Source organism: Oncorhynchus keta, chromosome 3 (genome assembly GCF_023373465.1).
Source record: "Oncorhynchus keta strain PuntledgeMale-10-30-2019 chromosome 3, Oket_V2, whole genome shotgun sequence".
Taxonomy (NCBI): domain Eukaryota; kingdom Metazoa; phylum Chordata; class Actinopteri; order Salmoniformes; family Salmonidae; genus Oncorhynchus; species Oncorhynchus keta.
Window position 1 is genome coordinate 19531804 of NC_068423.1, and position 19695 is coordinate 19551498.

The 19695-nt window shown below is 45.6% G+C and overlaps 1 protein-coding gene across 2 annotated transcripts in view; it reads left to right on the forward strand.

Moving 5' to 3' along the window:
• The window catches only part of LOC118374115 (protein phosphatase 1B-like), a 40157-nt gene extending 21350 nt beyond the window's left edge, over positions 1 to 18807 (forward strand). The window contains exons 2-8 of one of the 2 annotated variants that reach the window (XM_052492496.1): positions 3192 to 3686; positions 4194 to 4367; positions 4484 to 4657; positions 13510 to 13627; positions 14671 to 14782; positions 14901 to 14958; positions 16839 to 18807. In XM_052492496.1, the coding sequence (XP_052348456.1) occupies positions 3204 to 3686; positions 4194 to 4367; positions 4484 to 4657; positions 13510 to 13627; positions 14671 to 14782; positions 14901 to 14958; positions 16839 to 16862 (1143 nt within the window). In that variant the 5' untranslated portion in view covers positions 3192 to 3203 and the 3' untranslated portion in view covers positions 16863 to 18807. The remainder of the gene's footprint in view (positions 1 to 3191; positions 3687 to 4193; positions 4368 to 4483; positions 4658 to 13509; positions 13628 to 14670; positions 14783 to 14900; positions 14959 to 16838) is intronic. The other variant, XM_052492492.1, reaches the window with a different exon arrangement.
• Positions 18808 to 19695: the final 888 nt, after the last annotated feature.

Here is a 19695-nt window from a genome sequence, read left to right on the forward strand (position 1 = left end):
ATACACTAAGTTGACTGTGCCTTTTAAACATCTTGGAAAATTCCAGAAAATTATGTCATGTCTTTAGAAGCTTCTGATAGGCTAATTGACATCATTTGAGTCAGTTGGAGGTGTACCTGTGGATGTATTTCAAGGCCTACCTTCAAACTCAGTGCCTCTTTGCTAGGTACCTAACGCTTGCTAGCTCGCTAATGTTAGCGTCGCTAGTAAATGACTACACCATAGTCGTGGGTCTGCAAAATCAAGCAAATGGTTTTGAACTCATGACAATCATGTTTTGACATTGTAGTGGCTATTGCTGTTAGTTTTTTGCTTACTGACATTGCGAATATCATATTTTGGGCATTTAACTCTGATTTAATTAGCTATGTATCTAATCTGGTTTCAGTATGCGAATGGACGAAGTCCCAAATTCCCACAAAATACTGCGAGAATTTGCATGCTCGTGGATACGGAGCCCCAGAAATATTAAATATGGTGACGGATTAGGAGCCACTCTCTTCAAAATATCACAGCCTCTTGCCATATGGATATGGCACATATCAGTATCTCAATTTTTATAAAAATTGGATTAATCGTGCAGCCCTACATTGACCCAATAGCAGCCTAACCTAAATTACTTTTCAGAGGGAAATCAATATTAACATTTTGAGACGCCGTAGCCAGTATGAACTTCGTCAAAATAATCTAAGGTAATGACAGATTTCATGAGTTTTTACGTTTTTTTGCTTAGGACATTTTAGTCGTGCTATTTGACATTTAACTAAAATGTTTGGTGCACTATTTCGCCATGGAAAAAACGTGCATGAAAATGAGTCGTCTCTCGTTGAATGATAACACACCTTTATTGAATAATCCGTACTGTCGACCAATCACCCACGAAGGGGCGTATATTTAGCCTCAGAACTTCGGTTTGTTCGGACACCAAAAATATTCTGGAGGCAATCAAAAATATCTCTCACAGTCCAAAATGTCATCATAATATATCCACGAACTCCACCGAACTGTTTCGGCTGGGAAGCACGCGGACGCCTTATTAACCTGTTGCGACGGGCAATCCCGTTTCCGGGAGCGTAATTATAGCCTCAAGCTCATTACCATAACGCCACGTTAACTATTCATGAAAATCGCAAATGAAATGAAATAAATATATTGGCTCACAAGCTTAGCCTTTTGTTAACAACACTATCATCTCAGATTTTCAAAAAATGCTTTTCAACCATAGCTACACAAGCATTTGTGTAAGAGTATTGATAGCTAGCATAGCATTAAGGCTAGTATTCAGCAGGCAACATTTTCACAAAAACAAGAAAAGCATTCAAATAAAATCATTTACCTTTGAAGAACTTTGGATGTTTTCAATGAGGAGACTCTCAGTTAGATAGCAAATGTTCAGTTTTTCCAAAAAGATTATTTGTGTAGGAGAAATCGCTCCGTTTTGTTCATCACGTTTGGCTAAGAAAACCCCCCGAAAAGTCATTACAACGCAAACTTTTTTCCAAATTAACTCCATAATATCGACAAACATGGCAAACGTTGTTTAGAATCAATCCTCAAGGTGTTTTTCACATATCTATTCGATGATAAGTCACTCGTGGCAGTTTGGTTTCTCCTCTGTTCAAAATGGAAAAATGCACGCACCTGGAGATTACGCAATAGTTTCGATGGAGGACACCGAGCGGACACCTGGTAAATGTAGTCTCTTATGGTCAATTTTCCAATGATATGCCTACAAATACGTCACAGTGCTGCAAACACCTTGGGGAAACGACAGAATGTGTAGGCTCATTCCTTGTGCATTCACAGCCATATAAGGAGACATTGGAACACAGCGCCTCAAATCTGGCTCACTTCCTGTATGAAATTTCATCTTTGTTTCACCTGTAGCATTAGTTCTGTGGCACTCACAGACAATATCTTTGCCGTTTTGGAAATGTCAGTGTTTTCCAACGCTGTCAATTATATGCATAGTCGAGCATCTTTTTGTGACAAAACATCTTGTTTAAAACGGGAACGTTTTTCATCCAAAAATGAAATGCTGCGCGCAAAGGTTCAAGAGGTTAAGTCTCCCTCGCGTCTCTTCTCTCTCTCTCACTGTGTACAAAAGAAGACATTGCTTCTTCCATGCGAATGTTGATTACAACAATAAAATAAGTCACAGATGAAAGGGAAAATTGTTTTTCGTCAGTAGCCCCATGAAATCAGCCTATTCACCTGCATTGTGAGTAGGCCTAGGCTACATCTTGATTTACGCAAAGTATCAATATATTTACTGTTCAAATAAATGATTAGTGTTATTAGGAACAAAGTCACATTGATTGTATAAACCACACAGGTCAGGTCATTATCGCCACAGGACAACGCAGACGGAATCATGTATTTCAGACATTAAAACGGAATTCAACAATATTTTTTATTGAACTTATTAATAGGATATCAACTAAATGCATTAATTAGCCCAAATGCATCAGTGATTTGTATTGTCATGTAACTTTCTGAAACGGCACAACACGGTGTGTTTAGCCGTTAGCGATGATGCTAATGAAAACAGTCTTCTGGTAGACTGAAATGATTTCCCATAAACCTTCTCAATTAGATGTTAACTGCAAAGTAGCCAAAGTAGACTACCTGGCAGAATTATATATTATTTGTATCAATCCAATGGCCATTTGTTTTGAAAACTGCAATATGAGCACTACCGAAACATCGCTAACCAAACAACTGTCTCTGGCTGGTGCACAGTTGAATTAAAGGGTAACTACACCCAAAATTCCCAGACCTCAAAAGTTGTCTCTGGGTGTGTTTTTAAGCTTTGTTGCGGATTTAGAACATCCAATTTGTTTGTTTTTCTAATAAAAAGTGTGATTTAATTAAATATATATTTTAGTGAAAAACTGGGGAAACGTCATTCTTGGGGGGGAGAATGGACTCGGGAAGAGAATAAAATAGATTTGATAGGACCTTAATTATAAATTGGTGTGTCCAAACCTTGTGCTGGGGCAGTAAACTGGAAAAAGTTGCTGTTGCACAAGTGGAAATGGTGGCGCCAGTGGAAATGGTGGCGCCGGTGGGAAAAGTTAGTCTAAAACCTGTACCTCATGAACATAAAATAAGTGTCTAGACTTCCTAAAGGTAACATAGTCATACGTTAATATGTCAATGTTGATTATGTACCTTATGTACTCTGTCAGCAGTGTGTAGGTATGGGGGCGTTCCTGGACAAGCCTAAGACCGAGAAGCACACGGCCCATGGCCAGGGCAACGGGCTGCACTATGGCCTGAGTAGCATGCAGGGCTGGCGGGTGGAGATGGAGGATGCCCACACTGCCATGGTGGGCCTTCCCCAAGGCCTCAACGACTGGTCCTTCTTCGCCGTCTATGACGGGCACGCCGGCTCCCGCGTCGCCAACTACTGCTCTTCCCACCTGCTGGAGCACATCCTGTTAGGGGGGGCTGAGTTCACCCCGGGTATGGGCTCAGTGGAGGGCGTGAAAGATGGGATCCGCGCTGGCTTCCTGAGGATCGACGAGTACATGCGCAACTTCTCGGACCTGCGGCATGGGTTGGATCGCAGCGGCTCCACGGCAGTGGGTGTGCTGCTAAGCCCCTCCCACCTCTACTTCATAAACTGTGGCGACTCCCGGGCCGTGCTGAGCCGAGAAGGGCGAGTTGGATTCTCCACACAGGTACAATACTACGCACTAGACCAGGACTCTCCAACCCTATTCCTGGATAGCAACCGTCCTGTAGGTTATCACTCAAACTCTAATCTAGAGCACCTGACTCTAATAGTTAGCTGGTTGATGTGCCTAACCAGGTTAGTTACAACTGGGGTTGGAGTGAACCTACAGGAGAGTAGCTCTCCAGAAACAGGGTTGGAGAACCCTGCACTAGATATATAATGGCCCAATACTATACAATATATCTATACATACTGGGATGCATGCATATATACATACATACTGGGATACACACAAAGGGAGAGTGGGTGGAAGGAGGGAGGGATTTTCTACACGGGTATAATACTGAGGGTGAGTAAGGGGAGAGGGTGGGATTGATGAAGAGACTGAGCGATAGTGACATTAATCATGTATTTTTAGGGGATCTGTTTGAGCTAGGTGAGATGCAGAATCTCTAATCTTGATCATGTAATGAGTAGTTATTTGGGATGCACATATGACCCCCCCCTTTAGGACCACAAGCCGTGTAACCCCAGAGAGAAGGAGCGTATCCAGAATGCAGGGGGGTCAGTGATGATCCAGAGGGTGAATGGTTCCCTGGCTGTGTCCAGAGCCCTGGGGGATTATGACTACAAGTGTGTGGATGGGAAGGGTCCCACAGAACAGCTGGTCAGCCCAGAGCCAGAGGTGTGTTTTTAAAAAGCCTTTATTACTGTAGCATGTTAATTGGAACAGCTTATTGTTCTTTGTCCTTGTTGAGGTGTGTGTGATCTCTCAGGCTGAGGTGTGTGTTCCTCCCCCAGGTGTGTGTGTTGGAGCGTGCTGCCGAGGGGGATGAGTTTGTGGTGCTGGCGTGCGATGGGATTTGGGATGTGATGTCTAACGAGGAGCTGTGCGAGTTCGTCAGGTCCCGGCTACAGGTGTTTGACGACCTGGAGAGAGTCTGCAACGCTGTGGTGGACACCTGCCTGCACAAGGTAAACTTCACACAATGTTTCTGCCACTGTTTCTTATGACCGAAAAGAGCATCTGGATATCAGAACAGCGATTACTCACCTCGAACTGGACAAAGAGTTTTTCTTTCGTGAGTCAGACGCAAAGGATTTACTACTGCAGCTGGACCATGCCCAAATCCCCGTCATTCGTATGAAGAGATAGCACTGATACAGATCCGGGTACCTTGTGAGAATTTGTTGGCGAGTGGGTAACCCGCCTCTTCCATCATATAGGCTAACATGCAATCATTGGAGAATAAACTGGATGAGCTCCGTTTGAGATTATCCAACCAAAATTGTAATCTCTTATGTTTCACCGAGTCGTGGCTGAACGACAACATGGATAATATACAGTTGGCTGGGTTTTCCGTGCATTGGCAAGACAGGCTAGCTACCTCTGGTAAAATGAGAGGTGGTAGTTTGTCAATAACAGCTGGTGCGTGAAACCTCATATTTGAGGTTTTGCTTGCCTGAGGTAGAGTACCTCATGGTAAGCTGTAGACTACACTATTTACCAGGAGAGTTTATCTATATTTTTTGTGGCTGTCTATTTACCACCACAAAGCGATGCTGCTACTAAGACCACACTCAACGAGCTGTGTTAGGCCATAAGCAAACAAGAAAATGCTCATCCAGAGGCGGCGCTCCTTGTGGCCGGGGACTTTAATGCAGGAAAACTTCAATCTGTTTTACCTAATTTCTGCCAGCATGTAACATGTGCAACTACAGGATTAAAAATCTGTAGACCACCTTTACTCCACACACAGAGATGCATACAAAGCTCTCCCTCGCCCTCCATTTGGCAAATTACCATAAGTCTATCCTCCTGCTTACAAACAAAACACTGAATCAGGAAATACCAGTGTCTCGCTCAATAGGAAAGTGGTCAGATGACGCAGATGCTAGCATAGACTGGAATATTTACTTTACCTTTATTTAACTAGGCAAGTCCGTTAATGCAACTGCTGTGTCAGATTTCAAATTTTTTTTAACGGAAAAAGCAAACCATGCAATCTGAGACGGCGCTCAAAAATGTAATAAAAATAATCTCCATTGGAGTCAGCATAAATTACATGATAAATATTCCCTTTGATGATCTTCGTCAGAATCGACTCCCGGGAATCCCAGGTCCACAATAAATGCTTGATTTGTTCGATAATGTCTGTTATTTATGTCCAATTAGCTACCTTTGTTAACGCTGGTGCTGGTCGAACATTTTTTCGGACAAGATCTTCAAAAAGTTATATTACAGGTCGAAACATTTCAAACTAAGTACAGAATCAATAATTAGGATGTTTTTATCGTAAATCTTCAATAAAGTTCCAACCGGAGAATTCCTTTGTGTCTTGAGGAGGAACAGAAAGCAGGAAGATATCATGTGGTATGCGCATGACCAGGACCTGGCTCTCTGCCAGTAAGCTGACTCTTTCCGCTCTTATTCAGTCCCACAACACAGTAGATTCCTCATTCAAGTTTCTATAGACAGCTGACATCTAGTGGAAGCCCTAGGAAGTGAATCTTCATTCATATCTCAATGTGATTTCAATAGGGAATGGGTTGAAAATATACCAACCTCAGGTTTCGCACTTCCTGTTTGGATTTCTTCTCAGTTTTTTGCCTGCCATATGAGTTATGTTGTACTCACAGACATCATTCACACAGTTTTAGAAACTTCTGAGTATTTTCTATCCATTACTGATTATAATATGCATATATTAGCAACTGAGACTGAGGAGCAGGCCGTTTACTCTGGGCACCTTTCATCCAAGCTACTCAATAGTCCCTCTGCAGCCATAAGACATTAATGCAACCTCTGTGTCAGATTTAAAACAAATAAAATAAAAATTTACGGAAAAAGCAAACCATGCAATAATCTGAGTACGGCATTCAGTCCAACTCAGCCAAAGAAATATCCGCCATGTTGTGTAGTCATCATTAGTCAGAAATAACATAATAAATATTCACTTACCTTTGATCTTCATCAGAATGCACTCCCAGGAATCCCAGTTACATAACAAATGTTTGGTTTGTTCGATAATGTCCAAATAGCTTTTGTTAGCACATTTTGTAAACAAATCCAAAATCACGAAGCGCGTTCACTAGAAGCGCGTTCACTAGGAGCAGACAATGTCAAAACGTTCCTATACAGTTCGTAGAAACATGTCAAACGATGTATAGCATTAATCTTTAGGATGTTTTTAACATATATCTTCAATAATGTTCCAACCGGAGAATTATTTTGTCTGTAGAAAAGCAATGGAACGCGAGCTAACTCTCTCATGACCGCGCGTCACGAGCCCGTGGCACTCTGCCAGACCACTGACTCAAACAGCCCTTATGAGCCCCTCCTTTACAGTAGAAGCCTCAAACAAGTTTCTAAAGACTGTTGACATCTACTGGAAGCCTTAGTGGGATATTGGTCATGTTGCACTTCCTATCCTCAATAGGGGCTGAGTTGAAAAACTACAAACCTCAGATTTCCCACTTCCTGGTTGGATTCTTTTCAGGTTTTTGCTTGCCATATGACTTCTGTTATACTCAGACATCATTCAAACAGATTTAGAAACTTCAGTGTTTTCTATCGAAATATACCAATTATATGTATATTCTAGCTTTTATGGCTGAGTCGCAGGAGGTTTACTCTGGGCACCTTATTCATCCAAACTACTCAATACTGCCCCCCAGTCACCAGGAAGTTGACAGCTTCCACCCCAAGCCATAAGACTTCTTAACAGTTAATCAAATACCCCCCTTCGTTTATTTTACGCTTACTGCTACTGTTTATTATCAATGAGTATTCACTTCTACCTACATGTACAGTTTAAGTCGGAAGTTTACATACACCTTAGCCAAACACATTTAAACTCAGTTTTTCACAATTCCTGACATTTAATCCTAGTACATTATTACTATCTTAGGTCAGTTAGGATCACAACTTTATTTTAAAAATGTGAAATAATTATAGAATAACAGATTTATTTCAGCTTTTATTTCTTTCATAACATTCCCAGTGGGTCAGAAGTTTACACACATTTGGTAGCATTGCTGTATTTTTTTTTCACTTGGGTCAATTGTTTTGGGTAGCCTTCCACAAGCTTCCCACAATAGGTTGGGTGAATTTTGGCCCATTCCTCCTGACAGAGCTGGTGTAACGGAGTCAGGTTTGTATGCCTCCTTGCTCACACACACTTTTTCAGTCCTGCCCACAAATGTTCTATAGGATTGAGGTCAGGGCTTTGTGATGGCCACTCCAATACCTTGACTTTGTTGTCCTGAAGCCATTTTGCCACAACTTTGGAAGTATGCTTGGGGTTTTTGTCCATTTGGAAGACCCATTTGCGACCAAGTTTCAACTTGCTGACTAATGTCTTGAGATGTTGCTTCAATATATCCACACAAGTTTCCTGCCTCATGAAGCCATCTATTTTTGTGAAGTGCACCAGTCCCTCCTGCAGCAAAGCACCCCCACAACATGATGCTGCCACCCCTGTGCTTCACATTTGGGATGGTGTTCTTCGGCTTGCAAGCCTCCCCCTTTTTCCTCCAAACATAACGATGGTCATTATGGCCAAAAAGTTATTTTTTTTGTTTCATCTGACCAGAGGACATTTCCCCAAAAAGTACGATCTTTGTCCCCATGTGCAGTTGCAAACCGTGGTCCGGCTTTTTATGGTGGTTTTGGAGCAGTGGATTCTTCCTTGCTGAGTGGCCTTTCAGGTTATGTCGGTATAGGACTTGTTTTACTGTGGATATAGATCCCTTTGTACCTGTTTCCTCCAGCATCTTCACAAGGTCCTTTGCTGTTGTTCTGGGATTGATTTGCACTTTTCACACAAATACGTTCATCTGTAGGAGACAGAAAGCGTCTCCTTCCTGAGCGCTATGATTGCTGCGTGGTCCCTTGGTGTTTATACTTGCTTACTGTAGTTTGTACAGATTAACTTGGCACCTTCAGGCGTTTGGAAATTGCCCCCAAGGATGAACCAGACTTGTGGAGGTCTACAATGAGGTCTTGGCTGATATCTTTTGATTTTCCCAATGATGTCAAGCAAAGAACCACTGAGTTTGAAAGTAGGTCTTGAAATGCATCCACAGGTACACCTCCAATAGGTTAATTGACATCATTTGAGCCAATCAGAAGCTTCTAAAGCCATGACATTTTCTGTAATTTTCCAATCTGTGTAAAGGCACAGTCAACATAGTGTATGTAATCTTCTGACCCACTGGAATTGTGATGCAGTGAATTATTACATTTACATTTAAGTCATTTAGCAGACGCTCTTATCCAGAGCGACTTACAAATTGGTGCATACACCTTATGACATCCAGTGGAACAGCCACTTTACAATAGTGCATCTAAATCTTTTTAGGGGGGGTGAGAAGGATTACTTACCCTATCCTAGGTATTCCTTGAAGAGGTGGGGTTTCAGGTGTCTCCGGAAGGTGGTGATTGACTCCGCTGTCCTGGCGTCGTGAGGGAGTTTGTTCCACCATTGGGGGCCAGAGCAGCGAACAGTTTTGACTGGGCTGAGCGGGAACTGTACTTCCTCAGTGGTAGGGAGGCGAGCAGGCCAGAGGTGGATGAACGCAGTGCCCTTGTTTGGGTGTAGGGCCTGATCAGAGCCTGGAGGTACTGAGGTGCCGTTCCCCTCACAGCTCCGTAGGCAAGCACCATGGTCTTGTAGCGGATGCGAGCTTCAACTGGAAGCCAGTGGAGAGAGTGGAGGAGCGGGGTGACGTGAGAGAACTTGGGAAGGTTGAACACCAGACGGGCTGCGGCGTTCTGGATGAGTTGTAGGGGTTTAATGGCACAGGCAGGGAGCCCAGCCAACAGCGAGTTGCAGTAATCAAGACGGGAGATGACAAGTGCCTGGATTAGGACCTGCGCCGCTTCCTGTGTGAGGCAGGGTCGTACTCTGCGGATGTTGTAGAGCATGAACCTACAGGAACGGGACACCGCCTTGATGTTAGTTGAGAACGACAGGGTGTTGTCCAGGATCACGCCAAGGTTCTTAGCGCTCTGGGAGGAGGACACAATGGAGTTGTCAACCGTGATGGCGAGATCATGGAACGGGCAGTCCTTCCCCGGGAGGAAGAGGAGCTCCGTCTTGCTGAGGTTCAGCTTGAGGTGGTGATCCGTCATCCACACTGATATGTCTGCCAGACATGCAGAGATGCGATTCGCCACCTGGTCATCAGAAGGGGGAAAGGAGAAGATTAATTGTGTGTCGTCTGCATAGCAATGATAGGAGAGACCATGTGAGGTTATGACAGAGCCAAGTGACTTGGTGTATAGCGAGAATAAGAGAGGGCCTAGAACAGAGCCCTGGGGGACACCAGTGGTGAGAGCGCGTGGTGAGGAGACAGATTCTCGCCACGCCACCTGGTAGGAGCGACCTGTCAGGTAGGACGCAATCCAAGCGTGGGCCGCGCCGGAGATGCCCAACTCGGAGAGGGTGGAGAGGAGGATCTGATGGTTCACAGTATCGAAGGCAGCCGATAGGTCTAGAAGGATGAGAGCAGAGGAGAGAGAGTTAGCTTTAGCAGTGCGGAGCGCCTCCGTGATGCAGAGAAGAGCAGTCTCAGTTGAATGACTAGTCTTGAAACCTGACTGATTTGGATCAAGAAGGTCATTCTGAGAGAGATAGCGGTAGAGCTGGCCAAGGACGGCACGCTCAAGAGTTTTGGAGAGAAAAGAGAGAAGGGATACTGGTCTGTAGTTGTTGACATCGGAGGGATCGAGTGTAGGTTTTTTCAGAAGGGGTGCAACTCTCGCTCTCTTGAAGACGGAAGGGACGTAGCCAGCGATCAGGGATGAGTTGATGAGCGAGGTGAGGTAAGGGAGAAGGTCTCCGGAAATGGTCTGGAGAAGAGAGGAGGGGATAGGGTCAAGCGGGCAGGTTGTTGGTCGGCCGGCCGTCACAAGACGCAAGATTTCATCTGGAGAGAGAGGGGAGAAAGAGGTCAGAGCATAGGGTAGGGCAGTGTGAGCAGAACCAGCGGTGTCGTTTGACTTAGCAAACGAGGATCGGATGTCGTCGACCTTCTTTTCAAAATGGTTGACGAAGTCATCTGCAGAGAGGGAGGAGGGGGGGGGGGGAGGATTCAGGAGGGAGGAGAAGGTGGCAAAGAGCTTCCTAGGGTTAGAGGCAGATGCTTGGAATTTAGAATGGTAGAAACTGGCTTTAGCAGCAGAGACAGAGGAGGAAAATGTAGAGAGGAGGGAGTGAAAGGATGCCAGGTCCGCAGGGAGGCGAGTTTTCCTCCATTTCCGCTCGGCTGCCCGGAGCCCTGTTCTGTGAGCTCGTAATGAGTCGTCGAGCCACGGAGCGGGAGGGGAGGACCGAGCCGGCCTGGAGGATAGGGGACATAGAGAGTCAAAGGATGCAGAAAGGGAGGAGAGGAGGGTTGAGGAGGCAGAATCAGGAGATAGGTTGGAGAAAGTTTGAGCAGAGGGAAGAGATGATAGGATGGAAGAGGAGAGAGTAGCGGGGGAGAGAGAGCGAAGGTTGGGACGGTGCGATACCATCCGAGTAGGGGCAGTGTGGGAAGTGTTGGATGAGAGCGAGAGGGAAAGGGATACAAGGTAGTGGTCGGAGACTTGGAGGGGAGTTGCAATGAGGTTAGTGGAAGAACAGCATCTAGTAAAGATGAGGTCAAGCGTATTGCCTGCCTTGTGAGTAGGGGGGGAAGGTGAGAGGGTGAGGTCAAAAGAGGAGAGGAGTGGAAAGAAAGAGGCAGAGAGGAATGAGTCAAAGGTAGACGTGGGGAGGTTAAAGTCGCCCAGAACTGTGAGATGTGAGCCGTCCTCAGGAAAGGAGCTAATCAAGGCATCAAGCTCATTGATGAACTCTCCAAGGGAACCTGGAGGGCGATAAATGATAAGGATGTTAAGCTTGAAAGGGCTGGTAACTGTGACAGCATGGAATTCAAAGGAGGCGATAGACAGATGGGTAAGGGGAGAAAGAGAGAAAGACCACTTGGGAGAGATGAGGATCCCGGTGCCACCACCCCGCTGACCAGAAGCTCTCGGGGTCTGCGAGAACACGTGGGCGGACGAGGAGAGAGCAGTAGGAGTAGCAGTGTTATCTGTGGTGATCCATGTTTCCGTCAGTGCCAAGAAGTCGAGGGACTGGAGGGAGGCATAGGCTGAGATGAACTCTGCCTTGTTGGCCGCAGATCGGCAGTTCCAGAGGCTACCGGAGACCTGGAACTCCACGTGGGTCGACGCGCTGGGACCACCAGATTAGGGTGGCCGCGGCCACGCGGTGTGGAGCGTTTGTATGGTCTGTGCAGAGAGGAGAGAACAGGGATAGACAGACACATAGTTGACAGGCTACAGAAGAGGCTACGCTAATGCAAGGAGATTGGAATGACAAGTGGACTACACGTGTCGAATGTTCAGAAAGTTAAGCTTACGTAGCAAGAATCTTATTGACTAAAATGATTAAAATGATACAGTACTGCTGAAGTAGGCTAGCTGGCAGTAGCTGCGTTGTTGACACTACACTAATCAAGTCGTTCCGTTGAGTGTAATAGTTTCTACAGTGCTACTATTCGGGGGCTAGCTGGCTAGCTAGCAGTGTTGTTTACGTTACGTTGCGTTAAAAGAACGACAATAGCTGGCTAGCTAACCTAGGAAATCGCTCTAGACTACACAATTATCTTTGAAACACAAAGACGGCTATGTAGCTAGCTATGTAGCTAGCTACGATCAAACAAATCAAACCGTTGTACTGTAATGAAATGAAATGAAAATGTGATACTACCTGACCGGGTTGTTGAATTCGATTCAGTAGACGTGTGTGTGGTGACGTTGGCTAGCTGTTAGCTGTTGGCTAGCTAGCAGAGTCTCCTACGTTAAGGACGACAAATAGCTGGCTAGCGAACCTCAGTGAATTAAGATAATCACTCCAAGACTACACACTCTAAACTACACAATTATCTTGAAACAAAGACAGCTATGTAGCTAGCTAACACTAAACTAATCAAGTCGTTCAGTTGAGTGAATAGCACTACAGTGATGCTAATCTGTGGGTGTTAGCTAGCGTTGCTAGCTCCTGGGCGAATAGCAGTGAAGGCTACGTTAGGGCGACGAAATACGATAATTATGCAATTATCTCTGATACAAGGACGGCTATGTAGCTAGCTAAGAAGAAATTGCTAAGATTAGACAAATCAACCGTTGTACTATAATGAAATGTAATGAAAAAGTTATACAACCTGCGGTGCGAAGTGCGATGCGACCACTCGCTCCAACCCGGAAGTAGTTCCAATTATGAGTGAAATAATCTGTCTGTAAACAATTGTTGGAAAAATGATGTGTCAAGTAGATCTCAAATGTCTAGATGTCCTAACAGACTTTCCAAAACTATAGTTGGTTAATAAGACATTTGTGGAGTGGTTGAAAAACAAGGTGTAATGACTCTAACCTAAGTGTATGTAATATATATGCCATTTAGCAGACGCTTTTATCCAAAGCGACTTACAGTCATGTGTGCATACATTCTACGTATGGGTGGTCCCGGGGATCGAACCCACTACCCTGGCGTTACAAGCGCCATGCTCTACCAACTGAGCTACAGAAGGACCATGTAAACTTCCGACTTCGATTGTACATTGTACATATTACCTCAATTAGCTTGACTAACCAGTACCCCCACACGTTGACTCAGTACCCCCTGTATATAGCCTCGTTATTTTATTTTCGAAATTCTTATTTTTCTTTTCTGCATTGTTGGCTTGTAAGTAAGCGTTTCACAGTACGATCAGCACGTGACCTATAAGATTTTATTTGACGTTCCAACCCTCTGTCTCTGTGTGTGTGTGTCCAGGGCAGTAGGGATAACATGAGTGTGGTGTTGGTGACTTTACCGGGAGCTCCCAAGGTGTCTGAACAAGCGCTGAAGAAAGAGGAGGAACTGGACAAATACCTGGAGACTCGTGTAGAGGGTGAGAACACGCACATCCTCTCTGAGAGCATGGTCACACTGCACCGAAGAACAGCTAAAAGAAGAGTGTTTTAGCAAGCCGCCTTATCGCTAGCTGTCTCTGCAGTGTGTTTTAGCGAGCCTCCCTATCGCCAGCTGTCTCTGCAGTGTGTTTTAGCGAGCCTCCCTATCGCCAGCTGTCTCTGCAGTGTGTTTTAGCGAGCCTCCCTATCGCCAGCTGTCTCTGCAGTGTGTTTTAGCGAGCCTCCCTATCGCCAGCTGTCTCTGCAGGGTGTTTTAGCGAGCCGCCCTATCGCCAGCTGTCTCTGCAGTGTGTTTTAGCGAGCCGCCCTATCGCCAGCTGTCTCTGCAGTGTGTTTTAGCGAGCCGCCCTATCGCTAGCTGTCGCTGCAGTGTGTTTTAGCGTGCCGCCCTATCGCCAGCTGTCTATGCAGTGTGTTTTAGCGAGCCTCCCTATCGCCAGCTGTCTCTGCAGTGTGTTTTAGCGAGCCACCCTATCGCCAGCTGTCTCTGCAGTCGTGTTTTAGCGAGCCGCCCTATCGCTAGCTGTCTCTGCAGTCTGTTTTAGCGAGCCGCCCTATCGCTAGTTGTCTCTGCAGGGTGTTTTAGCGAGCCGCCCTATCACTAGCTGTCTATGCAGTGTGTTTTAGCGAGCCGCCCTATCGCTAGCTGTCTCTCCAGTGTGTTTTAGCGAGCCGCCCTATCGCTAGCGGTCTCTGCAGTGTTTTAGCCAGCCGCCCTATCGCTAGCTGTCTCTGCAGTGTGTTTTAGCCAGCCGCCCTATTGCTAGCGGTCTCTGCAGTGTGTTTTAGCCAGCCACCCTATCTCTAGCTGTCGCTGCAGTGTGTTTTAGCCAGCCGCCCTATCGCTAGCTGTCGCTGCAGTGTGTTTTAGCCAGCCGCCCTATCGCTAGCTGTCGCTGCAGTGTGTTTTAGCGAGCCACAAGCAATGGCTGTTTGCGCCGATTCAACATGTAGAATCTGTTCAAAGGCACCCAGCCGTCCATCTTTCTGTTTCTTACTTTAACCCTGTGTCTGTCCATAGACTTGCTGGGTGGCTGTGGAGAAGAGGGGGTTCCTGACCTTGTGTCTGTTCTGAGGTACATCGCCTCTGAGAACATCCCCAACCTACCTCCTGGAGGAGGCCTGGCCAGCAAGTAAATACTATGAACACACACTCACACTGAAGAAATGTACTTCATTGTCCATTTTCTTTTCAGATTAATCTTCACTAATGCACACAAACTATAATGTATAATCTCTGTGTGTATTCAGGCGCAGTGTGATCGAGGCGGTGTACAGCAGGCTGAACCCACACAGAGAAGAGGAAGGGGTGAGTAACTCTCCTTTGACCGCTGACCTCCCACTTCCACAATGATCCACTCCAGCCCAGTCACAGCAGCGCCACCCTCTGGGCCGGGGTGTGAATGGGCTTCGAGGACCAAGCGTGATCAAAATGGAGTATTTGATCCAGAGTCGAGACTTTGTTTCACATGACATGAAAACTGCTCCCTGATGTTCCTGCCATGTCCCAACCTTTTAGAAAATACCACTAAAGTCCAGGATGTCTTAAGAACAGGAACTAGCTATATGGCGTGGTCTAGACTGTCTTTACTGTGTCTGTGTTTTGGGAATTGGGACTCGTAGTGGGGGATTGGAAGGCACTGGTGGCTTCTCCTCTCCTCACTGGACAAAGACGATGTCACTACGGGTAGCTGGCCACAGGGGTAGGGCTAGTATGGTGTGAGAAGCGTTTGTGTGCGTGCGTAAGTGTGCGTCATTTCCGCCTGCACCACCGGGGGCAGTATCGCTCAGTGATGGAGTAAAGCTCTTGCTGTCTACGGTCTGCCTGGGGAAAATACAGCCCACACGTGAGGAATCCTCCTCCTTTACTGCAGATGACCTCCCTGACTCCCCCTCTCTCTCCCCCACCTTCACCGCCGTCATCGAGACGCCAGAACCCCCCCACCCCGACGCAGAGAGGACCAAAGAAATGGCCCCTCCAGCTACTCTGGCAGACATCGACCAAACAGATCCTCCGGCGGCTCCGAAAAAGTTTGTCCAACCAGGCCCCCTCCCCCCATCCACGCTCTCAGACACCATAAGGGGACAGATGGAAAGATGAGTGGTCTAAGTCTAGGGGCCGATCATGTATGGACCTCTACCCGACTGAGTGAGAGGAGTTCTCTCCTCTACTGGACTGGCGTTATAAAAGCACAAGTTCCCATAAACCACCTGTCTGTGTCTGTCTTGCCTGCCTGTCTGGTCGGCCATGCGTGAGAGAGAGTCTGTGCGTGCCAGTGCGTGTGTGTTTGCTAGAATGTGTGTTGAGGTGTGTGTGTGTGTCCACTTCCAGTACTTTAAGATCCTATTCTACTTCAAAATTCAGGAAAAATACAATTTTCTAAAAGAATGCAAAGTTTAAAATACAGAAGTTTTTTTTAAATCCTTGCTTTTCAAAAGCTTTGTCCCCTATCAGTGTTGTATTTCTAAATACTGAGTTGTTGCCCTCATATACTAAGTGCCATATTCTGAGATAAATACAAGGCACAAAATGATGGTTTGTGTGTATGCACGTTTTACTATACTATATGAGTACCAGAAGTCCTCACAACAATAGTAAACCAACTAAAATTGAGAGAACTGAGGAAATTTGGCTGGTTCTCACTTGTAAAAAGGCTATGGGGGGGGGTGCTGAATCTGTTCCATACAGCGATTTGTGAACAAATAAAATAATAAAAGTGATTTGATTTAATAATCATACTCAGATCTGTATCTGATTTGGTTTGTCTCTTGTCTGTCAGATTTGGTCGGTGTCTGACAGTCTTTCTGTTCTGGTATAGAAACACATTTTCCTGTCAACATTCCATTGTGGGTCTGAAATGGCTCTTCACGTGCTGAATAGTGTACAGTGAATTCCTATTACATAGGCATCCTGGCATTTCTAGCATACTCAGTACAAATGTTATATTCCTGACACAAATCGTATTAAATGGGATGTAGCCTAGTATAAGAATTCAGACACAGCCGGCCTTTCAGTAGTCCACCGTCAGATGAGTCCAAGATGGACTCGTCCCACATCGACCCCTCACATTCTTAGCTCGGGTTCCACGCACACTTCTCAACATCAGTACGTAAATAACATCAGATGTATATTGTATTTCCTATGCCACCTCATAAACACCTTCTCTCTGTCCTCTCTCTTTCTCTCAGTGTGATCTGGAGGACCACTGGTAGTCGTGGTAACGGCGACCCCCGGTCTCCTCCTGTGATTGGTCTAGCCACCCAGAGGGGGAGTTGCCTCCTCCACACGCCCAGTGGACGACGTGCATGTGTGTGAGGAAGAACCCACACACACACGCTCTGCTGTTACCTGGGAGGAGTGTGTTTTTGGAGGTGTTGCGCTTTTAAGGACTGATGAAACGTCAGGATGGTAGAAGATGATTTTTACCTTCCAGGTTTTCTGGTGTTTTATTTTATTTTTTTGATGTTGTTGACATTGATCACCCGACTACACACGGACATGAGGACCTGAGGTGTATTTGTTTGTGTGTGTGAAAGAAAGCTTTGAGGCGGGGGACCAGGAACCAGACCGGTTCAATCTGGCTCTTGTCTTGGACCCGAACACACACACATCCTTCAACCTTACACACCACACCCTGCACATGCATGTACCACACACACACACACACACACACACACACACACACTCAGAGGAAGGTCCACGTGCTACATGTTGATGGTTATCCAACCCCTCACGACCCCCTCTGCAAAACTCCACCGCTACTGGACAGTTATTGGTTAAAACTGATCCCACCTGACTGCCTCTGATTGGCTCCTGCTGATGGATGGAGATTTGTGATGTTTTTTTCCCCTCTTGTTTGCTGTCAGATAAAGGAAGGAGGGGAAAGTGGAGTGCTGAATCCCAAACCAGTTCCTTCCCCCTCGGCCCTAGATTTGCGCGTTTGTGCCAGCTATGTGCACACGTTTCCCAAAGCTGAGGGAGTGAAAATATTGTGGGATTAGGGGCTAATTCGACCCTGTTACACCTTGATACTTCACAGAAAACTAGTATACCGACACCCAACACAACATGTTTTGGAGTTTGTGTAAGCTCATAATTAGGCACGCATTTTCACAATTTGTCACACATATTTGTTGTTCTGACATAATGAATTATAATTCCTTCCAAATGAAATGTTCAATTTATTACGATTTACACTATATATTGAAACAATGGGACATTTCTCAATTAGGATTTCATGCACATTTTAATTTATGAACGTGAATTGCATCATGCAAGTCATGTGTGTCCCAAAGTTGGGGTTCATTGATCACTTCGTTGTGCTGAAAATTGTGTGACAATGGAGGGACCTCAGTGAGTTGGTAGATGCAAGGGACTGGTTTGGGATTCAGCAGAGGACTATAAGTCTCTCTTCTCTCGGGTGGGAATGGGCTCACAATGGTGGATTCTGAGGGGGTGGCTTTTGTGTGAAGATCTCATCCTGTGTGATGTCACTGGCTGGACTGAGGGAGGGAGGGAGTAGGGCTTAGGGTGTCACTGTTGGACCTACTGTGTCTAAATCAGACCTCTCCTAGATCCCGCTCTCTCACCACCTCCCAGCCCTGCCGCTCTTCCCTGCCCCCTGATCGAAGCAGGATCAATGGTTAACCTAGTCACTTCGATCAACAGTCACATGTAGCTGTTTTATTTGACAAATTATTACAGAAGTTGAATTCAAATGTCACTTTTTTTAAACTAGGAAATATGGATTTTGAGAATATTTAGGAACTTTACCTAAACATTTGATCCTGCTTTGTGACGACATACCCTCTGGTGGACTCAGTTGGCCCCCAGACTTCTAGTTTTAAAGGTGCACCCCGCAATGTGACATAACATTACACTGCAGGGCAACTTCCTGGTTACACAATTCAAATCTACCAAAACTGACACTTAATAATCTGTTGCTGTTTTCTTTAAAGCAGAGTGCTGCCCTCACTGTATGACGAAGTCAGACTGTGGCATGTACCTTTTAACCCAGGTAGAGTCCCCAGTGTTAACCCTGTGTTCCTGGTTCGGACTACATCGGTAATGTTTTGTTTTTGCTGTTTGGTTGCACTCACATTTTGATTACAGAAAGCGTCTCTATATGAAATAAAATACCTGCCAAGGACCAGTGGCCACAGTCTCTGGGTAGTGTGTATGCCTTACCCTATTTATGCGCTTTCCAATGTTCACTTATTTTTCTGGAAGTGGACACTCATGCCTCTTCATGGAGGGACAATGAATGAAGTGTACACTTCAGGGAGAATCAAACTGCAGACCCCCCCACCCCACCCAATACCCTCTGTTTCTCAATCATCATTTCACCATAATCTCCAATTGAAATCACATCTTTAAGGTGTTCTTAATCTGAGCTGGATTAGGGGATTATGGGCCGTTTGTGTGTTTTGTGGGGGAGTTGTTTAATTTTGTGATGGGTTACTCTATCTCCCGGGGTCAGAGGAGCTTCAGTTATAAATATTTTCTTTTTTATTCATCTGTTACTCATGGTAACACACACCAGCGCCTCTCCTAGGGCAGAGGTGTGACTGGACATTGTCCTGCGATTCTTTTGTTTTGTGGACGGTTCTGCATATAGATAGTAAAAGTGTGTGTGTGTGTGTGTGACAGCATATGATTTCTAGTGGAGTCATTTAGCAGATGAGGTCAGGCCATTGTTAGAGGGATAATCTGCTTTGACTGCTCAGATGGGTTAACACGCTCTGGATTAGAGCAGATTATTATCCGCACAAAGACACGCCATGCCCCTCCCCTACTGCTGCCCCCCTCCTACCTTACTCCTGTGCCCTCTGTCCCTTCCTCCTCTTCCTATCTCTGTCCATTTTCCTTCCGACCCTCCTTGTTTTCAACTCCATTCTATTCAAGGGATTTATTGGCATGGGAAAAGCATGTTTACATTGCCAAAGCAAGTGAAATAGATATATAAAATAACAGTAAACATGATTCACAACTCCCTCCTTCTCTCGCCCCTTTCCTTTTTCTCCTGTCCTCTCTCTTTCCTCAGGT